General features: G+C 34.5%; 2 protein-coding genes across 3 annotated transcripts in view; one reads left to right on the plus strand and one right to left on the minus strand.

Annotated features, from left to right (window-relative positions):
- The window catches only part of LOC148302890 (microtubule-associated protein 1 light chain 3 gamma-like), a 12,384-nt gene extending 8,538 nt beyond the window's left edge, over positions 1-3,846 (plus strand). The window contains exon 5 of the mRNA XM_088270885.1: positions 3,592-3,846. The gene's annotated coding sequence lies outside the window, so the exon portion shown is untranslated. The remainder of the gene's footprint in view (positions 1-3,591) is intronic.
- Positions 3,847-5,260: 1,414 nt separating this feature from the next.
- ix (mediator complex subunit intersex) lies at positions 5,261-9,883 on the minus strand. Of its 2 annotated transcripts, XM_088270882.1 has the most exons (4): positions 9,566-9,883; positions 8,633-8,694; positions 6,878-6,962; positions 5,261-5,783 (listed from the first exon to the last, which is right to left on the minus strand). In XM_088270882.1, the coding sequence occupies exons 1-4, from the start codon at positions 9,764-9,766 to the stop codon at positions 5,565-5,567; spliced, it is 567 nt and encodes a 188-aa protein (XP_088127008.1). In that variant the 5' UTR covers positions 9,767-9,883; the 3' UTR covers positions 5,261-5,564. The 2 variants fall into 2 exon arrangements, with proteins under 2 accessions (XP_088127008.1, XP_088127009.1); XM_088270883.1 differs by lacking the exon at positions 6,878-6,962.
- Between the last annotated feature and the right edge of the window lie 204 nt (positions 9,884-10,087).

Genomic DNA, 10,087 nt, shown 5'->3' on the forward strand with positions numbered 1-10,087 from the left:
TTATATGTCACGCGTGTTAGTTAGGATAGGCACTGCTTTTCTGCCTATATGGAATGCACGGCTCTGCACATAGGGCATTTCACCCAATATTAACTTGATTCTCAATTATATGAAGATCAATTTTACGCTTCAAGTACTAGTCCAATACACAAAATATTTTAAAAATGAGTCCTGGTCTCGTGATCAGTGATGCGGACTCTGAGTTAGAGTTGCTAGGCTCGAGCCCACTCTACCACAACTTGATTCCTATTTTTAATAATGGTCAGTTTTGGCCTACCCAAACAATATAAAAAATTAAAATATATATAAAGCCGGTTGTGCCCTTGAGACCTTTAAAGACGAAGAGTAAAAGCTGTTTCTTATTTTTTATCAGTGAGAACATGAAATGGATCCGAACACGTGTCACAATGGATTTTAAGAAAAATTGGTATTTACCAAGTGAAATTTTTATTAAAGTTGAATAGATATTACCACAAAGTGACTTCTGAATCAATTAATGAAACAAATAATTGACATTATTTTTGTTTACAAATTGATAGTGCTGTTTAAAAATAACAAAGGTGTCATCAAAAGCAAATAAAACATAATTTAATCATGGGTGAATGGTCAAGTCATGTCATGAATAGAAATATTATTCCCCACAGAGATCAAACTGATAGGTCAGCACAGTCAGTACCTACTGTCGGTTGCCATGCCGACTTTTATCTGTTCCCTTCAACACAATTTAATATCATAAACACGAAATAACAAATAATCCATCTCTTTTACCCATCCGCAAAATGGCTTTCTAGAAGCATTCACTTGTCTGGCCTAACAGAGGGTCGACAAATTACGTTATTAGTTTTTCTTTTAATTCATTTCTTCATTGACAGTACAAAAATATAATTAATAGTTGGTAACACAAATAGGAAATAATGAAAAGAAAAATAATTTAGTTACAATTATAATCAAAACAAATGAACAGTTAATAACCATAGTTGAAAAACAGTTTTTTTTGTTGTTTTTAATATAACAATACATAATATGAAATAATAACAATACTTAAGTTAAATCTGCACTGTAATACACACACACACACACACACGCACACACACATGTTGCTTGAATATGAAACTGGCGTCGCCGGTTCAATTCCCGCCAATTGCAAAATAAATTCAAGAAAGATTTATTTTCAATTGATGCATTTTTCACATTTATCTTCATTATCCTATGTTTCTTATTTGCAGACAAGCCTTTACTTTTAAAGTAGAAGCTTTGTGGTGCCGATGACGGGTTGGTATTCTAAAGTTGATAAGTAATAAAAAAAACTTATTATTAAGTAATTATTATAAATGTCTTAACAAGACAAAACAATTTAAAGATAAGGGAATATTGATCTCTCTTTCATAAGCTGATTTAAGTGATCACTTTATACACCGCAGCAACATTCTCTATTTTGCCCACGATTTAAACAACCATTACAACAGCCTATAAATGCCCAAACCTCCATAAAATTTATTTATTTCTATTGAAATCTATAAACAATCTCTAAACCATGAACATCTCTAAATAATCCCTCAGGATTGTATCCAGTATTTGTTTGTTCATAGATATGTATAAAATTTATTTAAATAATAATTTATAAAATTAATAAAACTTTTAGTATTCATTTCCAATAGGTCTCACTATTCGCAGGCTACATTGTTCTAATTAGTGATAAACATGACAATTTTCAAAATAATCTGGAAAGGTGAGAAAGGCTTTTGGAGGACAGTGGATTAAGACTGAGTAGAAATAAGACCAAGTATATGTACCTACTGTTCGAGAATACAAATACAGCCAACCTCCCAACACAGTTAAATGGAGAAGCAATACTGAATTATGACTTCTTTAAATATCTAGGGTCACTGGAACGTGAGGATGGAGGGTATGCAGCAGATGTATTGCAAGGTGCAAGAATTAATGTGAGGTAGATGATGTTCCAATCCGTGATGGGAGTCCTTTGTGACCCAAAAATCCCAGCCAAGTTTAAGGGAAAGTCTACCAAACAACTGGCAGACCCGCACTCGTCTATGGCTCCTAATGCTGGATGATGTATAACACTAGGCGACTAGAAACTGCTGAAATGCGAATGCCTAGAGTGTCAGGGCAGACCACCAAAGAGATGGATTGACAGCTGGAAATCAACATCGCAGGAGGCTAATCTATCTTCAGGATACAAGGTTTTCACCAAGCGGAAGAAGAAGAAAAAGACTAAGCCAAGCTTATATTAGTTAATGTAAATAAGCATCCCAAGACAATGAATGTCATTAATCTACATATTCAAGTCAATCCATTGAATTAGAGCTCTTCTTACATTTAGCCGAGTGAAATGGCTTAGTAGACTGGCATCGCAATGGCCTCGTGTTAATGCTGAATAATATCATGTTTGACTTCCAGGAAGTCCCAAGTTTTGTTTCTGGCGAGATCAACAAATAAACAACGACGAATTATTCATTTCAAACCGGGACATTTTCTAACTAAACCAAATTTCTCACACTTTCACGTAAACAGTTTTTCACACCAATGTTATCAATCCCTGTTGACACGATACATTCCAAAGTCCGAGCAGTGGAATTGAATTAATTAACGTTATCGCGAAAGAAAAAAACATAAAAAATAATAAGAAAATCATTATGAGGTGCAATCTGCTTATTTGTTATTTTTAGAGTGCAAAACAATAATATTGTGAGTAATTGAAGATAATTCTTGACAAAGTCGCTTATGACCCGCACTAAGGGGTCATCAGACTATTGAAAATAATAAAAATATATTTCTTCTTTAAAGTGTGAATAAATATGAATTATAATATGCATATAATATGGTTTTCTATGTTAATGATTATAATAATTATTCCAAAATAAAAATAAAGTATTTTATTACAGATTGTGAGTGTTTTAAGCAGAAAAAAATGAGAAAACTGAGATGTGTGAATATATTAATTCATATTATAATTCAATGTGTGACTGGTGGTAACTGTAAGCTGGGATACTATGCATTACTTTTATCTTAATCTTCTTCTTGGTGTAGGCCTTGTAGCCTGTTTTTAGGAGGGATTAGCCCCCTGCGACGTCGATTCTCACTCTCCTGTCGAGCCATCTCTTTGGTAGTCTGCCCGGAAGTCTTCTACCTTGGGGTCTAAGTGGTTCCATCCTCCTCACATATGCGTACCATTGTCTCCTTTGTTGCCTTCTCCACCTAACGACATCTTCCATCTCGGACATTTTCCTTAGCCTGGTGTTCCTTATTCTGTCTCGTACACTCTTGTCAGATATGCTTATTGAAGTATTCATTTCTGACACTCTTAGCGCTTTTTTTTGTGACAACAGTGTCCGCTCTGCTTTCAATCCCATATGCCATGACGGATCGCACACAAGTTTTGTATATTTTGATTTTGCTGTTTTTTTTTGCATTTCACAATATAATATAATTACAATTACAAAAATATTATATTACATGAATACAAAAAAAGATCCCACAAAGTAATGGCCTGTGTGTTAGGTTATAATAATTATTCCTTTCATTATTGTAAAAAAAGCAATTTTAAGTACTTTAATTGATTATATGTTTCAGTTTACGATGGAAGGAAGCATTCACATAGCGAAAAGGCTGTGATACGAGTCTGCCAGGATTCCACCGTAATTCACTACTTTGCGCCGAGTATCATTACATATTACTATACATTACATATAACATCATTTTATAATTGTGTGTTCAATAAAAATATATTTTTTGTTAAGATTTTAGTGCTGCATTCATATTTCAAATGTATAATTATTGTGATTATGATAGATTTATTAAATTTAACTAATTATACGCCTGCATCAAGTTTAGTTTTTATTTTTTAATGGTTATACCCGGCCATGTCGAGAAGGGTGTTGTTGAAAAAAGCATGTTTTTATCTGTCCCAAGAAAATATTCTTCTTCATCTTCGAACCCTCATCTGCACCCGGTGGCCCATAGGGCACTGCATCATATATATAACAAACACAGTGATAATACTGTGTTTGTATAATGCAGTGCCCTATGCACCATTGGGGTGCGGATAAGGGTTTGAGTTGAATTGAATTGAAATAACTTGTAGTCTGCGTCCTAGCAAAGAACACAATCTACCAGTTGTCTCGTATTTGGGAGTCAATGTGTTAAAAACATTTTCAAATAAAACCATATAAATGAAAGTCGGTTTATTGATAGGATATTTTTATTCTCATCACAATCTTTCGAAATACCTTAAATACATACAAACATACCTTAAAACTTAAAAAGATATTGTTCAATTATAAATAATGTTTATATACGTATAAAATGTTAAAATGAAACACTGATTTTTGAGTCTACTAAATTGTATTTCCGCCTCCGTAGTGTAATGGTCAGCATGCTCGGCTACCGTTCTGGAGGTTCCGGGTTCGATTCCCAGGGGGTTTAATAAATATAAGTGATTTTTTCACTTTAATATTTATTCAATATTACACTGGACTGGTACCTGAAGTGGAGGGCTGATCACCTTTCCTTCATGTGTAAACGATCGAGATAACACTGCGTTTATATGAAGCAGTACCCTATGCACCATTGGGGTGCGGTAAGGGTTTAAAAATTGTATTTTATTGTTAAAAAATAAATATTGTGACAGTTGTTTCTCCTTGTTACGGCATTTTCAAACGAATGTCTTTTATTATAACCTTTTTTTCGTAATGTGTCTTTTAACAATAAAATACATTTTAATAGACTCAAAAAATCAGTGTTTGATTTTAACATTTATGTAATATTTAAATTAAAATGGAGTTCTAAAAATTAAACACCATATTTATGAATATATAAATAATATTTTGCATACTCCTAAATATCAAATCAAGTAAGACTTGTGTTTAGAAGTCATTATTTAAGTCTGCTTTTGGATTTGCTTGCCCATCACTGGGAGCCATATAAACCAGTCATATTTGGTTTTGAACCATTGATAAATTTCAAGATTTTCACAGTACATAGTTTATATTCATGTCTAGGTTATTATGCCAATGCTTTCATATGAAATTATGTTTTTTTTCTTAACACATTGTTGTCGGGCGGTTTTTTCATCAATCCCGACCCTAATTGGCATACTAATTAGGGTCGTATACTTATCACAAGTAACTGCAAGGCCTATTCCCATCTGTACAATGTTTTTTGGCATCTTGCAGCTCTACCAAAAGTAGGCAAACAGAACACTTATAAGCGTCTCCCGCTCTTTACCAACAGTACAACAAAATTTACAACAAAATATTTATTTAATATTACCCTGGACAGGTCCCTGAAGTGCAGGAGTGATCACGTAAGTAACAATCAAGATAACACTGCGTTAATTCGATGCAGTGCCCTATGCACCACTGGAAAAAAAAGTACGATAATAAGCGTCTTCCGCTCTCTACCAACAGTATGTAAAATACGCTTTTGAACGATTACCACGTACAATGTGTTGAGCCTTAAAAATTTTCACTCTGAATAACACTTACGCACGGTACGCACTCCTGGATATGGTTAAGCACTGTTGGGACACGTGTTAAGTGGTCCGTTCACTCGGTGGGGGAGATGTTCTGCGCGGCGGCCACGAGTGTGTCGTGGATCTCCTTGGCGTAGGCGATCTGCGAGCGCGCCGTGGCCAGGAACTGCGGGTAGGAGAGCGCCTGCGGCGTGCCCGACTCGGGGGGCGGCTCCGCGCGCGCCGCCAGCACGGGTAGCGGCAGCTGCTGCGCCGCCCAACCGGCTTGCTGCAGGCACGCCACTGAAGTTTTCTGCAAATGCAATCAATCAATGTTTTGAATATTGAAAGCATTAACTCTGTGGATCATATTGATATATTATTTTAAATAAAAAGACTTTGTTTTTTGATCCACTCACATTTTTATTAACCAGTAGGTTGTTGCCGAAACTAGTTGATTAATAAAAATGTCAGTGGATCAAAAAACATAACAATCAATCAATCTCATTTGATTTGGAAGGAGTTTGGACACCACACTTGCCAGACGGGTTGGTGAATCCTGGATTATAATCACACACATGAAAAATGCTAGAAAATATAATTTTCGTTTTATTATTTCAGCTTATATATATTTTTTTATTAACACAAATTGTATACATTTATTTAAAGAACAATTTTAAACATAAATTTTTTTTTTCAGAGACTCACCAAGCCACCTTGTGTGTTTTGTCGGTAAAGTTCTCTTTACATACATTTTTTATTGTTTTTAACCATTTTAACTTAATATACACACAAAAAAGAGAGAAGAAATTAAGAATATAAACTATTTTACAATTTTCATAAAATTAACTCTTGATCATTTACCCATTCCTTTATTTTGCCTTTATTCCATATTTTATTTAGACCTCTAACATCCGTCGGCAACAAATTAAAAATGTTCGGAATGATATATTGCAGTGTTGGACTCCCGTATTTATTGTTAATTCTTGGGACTATCAAACCTTCATTGTGCGTAAATCACAGACCAGATAATTTAATTACAACATGGTCCAAATACTTGTTTACAAATCTAGATTACTTCCAATTATAGGAGTTATTTTTCATATTATTTTTTGACATTCGAGTATTTATTTTAAGTACTTTAGGCACACTCAAAATGTTGTTTAAGAAGTATGTCATCTAGGATTGGAAAAATCAATAAAGATGTTAAATCGATTGATTATCATCATTGTCATCATAAGAAGGACAATTTATTAATATGTTTGTAACCATAATATGTTCCTTTAATTTTTTTATTTAAAAAGTGTTCCCCTATAAAACAGATTGTGACAAAGAAAAACCAAGATGGCGACATTATGTCAGTTTTGAGAAAGATTTGATATAAATAAATGTATAATAAAATATTACCAAATGCAATTCAATTTGATCACAAATAGAGTAGAACTCTTCCATATTTTTATCAAAGCGCGGCGCCGGCGATGTAAGACCTTTTCTGAAACAAAATACATATTGAGGATGTTTATTATTTTTCTAAATTTAACGCAATTTATTTCATCGCATTAAGCTCGGTGTCAAAGTTAGATTTGGATAATAGGATATTCACCAAGCGATGTATCATCGAGTGAAAAGCGAAATGTGTGTGTGAAATTGGATGATTAGAAACATTATTGATGACAGTGTCTGTATAAGTTGGCTTGCGAAAAATATTAAAGTCTATGGTGTTATTTTGTAGTGTTAAGTTAAGTCTAAAAAAATTAGTTTATGGTCTTTTTCAGTTTCAAGAGTAAATTTAATACTATCGTTAAAAGTGTTTATAAATTTAAAAAATGAAGTTAGTTGTCGTTTTGTTTTTGTTCATATGCAAAAGAGATTGTCTACAAATCTTTTAAAAAAAATATGTTTTTAATTAATTGATTATTCGATTTAAATATTTTGTTTTCTACGCTATCTAAAAATATATCCGCAACTAATGGGCTTACTGGAGAACCCATTGCTAAGCCTGAGGTTTGGTTATGAAATTTAAATTTTGGTTTAAAGAAATGTTGAAAGACGACATAAATCATTAGAAATGCTTTCAGGTAATTCTGAAGTATTCAGAATATTTTTTACAATTACTTGATTGTTCTATATTTACGTTGGGAAATAGGTTGACGACATCGAACGACACAAATTTTGCCGAGTTTTGTTTGCCCCATTTACAAAAAGAGGTTTTCATAAATATTTCACGTTTACTTTGTCCGCCTCCGTAGTGTAATGGTCAGCACGCTCGGCTACCATTCTGGAGGTCCCGGGTTCGATTCCCAAGGGGGGTTAAATAAATATAAGTGATTTTTTCACTGTAATATTTGGACTGGTACCTGAAGCGGAGGGCTGATCACCTTTCCTTCATGTGTAAACGATCAAGATAACACTGCGTTAATATGACACAGTGCCCTATGCACCATTGAGGTGCGGATAAGGGTTTAAAAAAAAATAAAAAATTTATCCACCGTTTTAAACGGAGCAAGCTAAATAAATACTTCACCAATTTCTCAACTGGCAGCGCTAGTCAGCCATACTTTCAAAAGTATAGAAAATTTTACCCACATGTGGAAGGTTTCGAGACCATTGCATATATACAGGTTTAAGAATTAATGCAATATCGCTCATTTGGTGTAATAATGGCTCAATTACACTTTTAGAAATATTACAGGAGACGCCTTTTAAACATTATAGCAAAAGAAATGGCGCCATTTTACTCAATTCTATAATGACACTCGCGCCATCTCGCAGCATTTCCCCACAAAATCAACTCTGTCCATATTTCTCCCAATGTAAATACTCTTTCCGCATATTTTGACATATTAAAATTGTTTTAAAAATACATATAATTACGTCATTGTTGCACCAAATGGGCGATATGGATGTTCAATAATGGGCAGAAGGGTGAAGGTTACACAAGTGTATGAAGTGATCGCTTAAGCGAGCCAAATGCCAGGTCGTAAGCCCTGGGATGCTCAGACTTCCGTCTTCTTTATTTAAAGAGGAAATATAGATATTTCATATTGAGTCGAGACACATAATATTCACCCTTACCTATCACCATCGCCCTCCCTATTATTTAACAAACCTGAATTTTCAGAAGTTGTAATTTTGAATATGCTGAATGAAGAAAATACTTACTGAGACCCAACATCCACCAGGTAGTTCTGGTGAAGAACTGAGGCGGCTGACTTCAGAGTGACCTAAAATAATACAAATAATGAAGTTCTCCAAACTGGATGCGGATTGTTCACAAAGGGTGAACAATCCGATCAGATGTACTTATTGGGTGAACGGATCTCTCGTTCCCAAACACTGAGCAGCTCAGATATACTGAGTAGTTGATAAATCTAATCAGCAAATTCACTCCCTGATTCCTTGATCAGTACAAAGACCCAGCAAATAATTAATTAGTTAACAAATTAAAGAATAACCAAAAAGATTCATTGTTCAATTAACCCGTTTTTAAAATCCCTTTGGTGATACAGACTCATCGGTGTAGATCTTCTGGAATAGATCTAGCCTACCTCTACTGTAAACGTGGATAAAGCCATGATTTTTTATCACTATTTTGTTTTTTAATTCTACCATGATGGGGTTTTATGTTATTTTACAGAAAAATATTTCCAAATCTCTTGATGATACAACAAATTTCTTCTCAGAATTATGAGTCGGGTTGTGGTCCCGTGGTTAGTGTCGCGGACTCTTAAGTCAGAGTTTCTCGGTTCGAACCCACTTTACCACAATTTGACACCTATTTCTAATAATGAGCCGCTTAGGCTCGCAGAAATAGTATGAAATTGAAATATTTGTGTAAAAAATAAAAACACAATAACGACTGAGATCAGGCAGTACCGGACTTACCTGGTTCACATGGCACTTTGTCGCATAAGAAGGAGATAGCAATACATTTGTATTAATTTACAACCTTGTACATTATTGTACCTTTTCACTAAGTGACGGAGCACTAGATCAGAGTTGAATGCGTCAACAGGAGTGTGTGATAATGTATTATAACTCGGAAGGAATATGCAGTACGCGTGCCGACGTTTACTGGATCTGAGGTAAACTTACGGTAAGCGATTCTCTCAGCGGTCCCACGAGCGATTTGACTTTAGAAATATTGTCCAGTTTTTCCGAAGGTTGCTGTGGCTGTGGGGTCATCGTCTGCTGAATTTGTTGCGGCGATGCCTGCTGCATCAGTCCGCCAGGTACTGTCATTGGCATGCCGCCACCAGGCCCGACTACAGGCTGATTTAACCCGTGCATATTCATGTTATGTTACGAGACTGTTCGCAATCAAAATATGTTTTATTTTCGTACTAATTTACAATTCATTTGAAATTTGAAAATTTTACTACTCTGACAGCAGAGATTTTAGAATTTGACAGTAAACAAAATACGCACCATTGACAAACATATAGAAAAACCATAGATTTTTTTTTTCAGTTATGCAGCCGTGCACGAGAGGTTCCTCTTTCGGAATTTCAAATGTGTACATCCCAAACGAAACTAGGTACGTATCAAGTACACAGTCAAATTTTCGTGTATATTTCCTGGTATTTTTGTATGGAATTCATGTATTTATTGGAAATT

This window comes from Brachycentrus maculatus, unplaced genomic scaffold, assembly GCF_059751285.1.
Source record: "Brachycentrus maculatus isolate JH-2025_06_01 unplaced genomic scaffold, ASM5975128v1 h1tg000400l, whole genome shotgun sequence".
Taxonomy (NCBI): Eukaryota; Metazoa; Arthropoda; class Insecta; order Trichoptera; family Brachycentridae; genus Brachycentrus; species Brachycentrus maculatus.

Bases quoted from the DNA above. Each gene is read 5' to 3' on its own strand.
- ix (XM_088270882.1), bottom strand. From the start codon at position 9,766: ATGAATATGCACGGGTTAAATCAGCCTGTAGTCGGGCCTGGTGGCGGC. The intron at 8,695-9,565 runs GTAAGTTTACCT...GTATTATTTTAG, and splicing joins CGCTGAGAGAATCGCTTACC to GTCACTCTGAAGTCAGCCGC. The intron at 5,784-6,877 runs GTAATATTTTAT...TTGCATTTGCAG, and splicing joins ATCAAATTGAATTGCATTTG to AAAACTTCAGTGGCGTGCCT.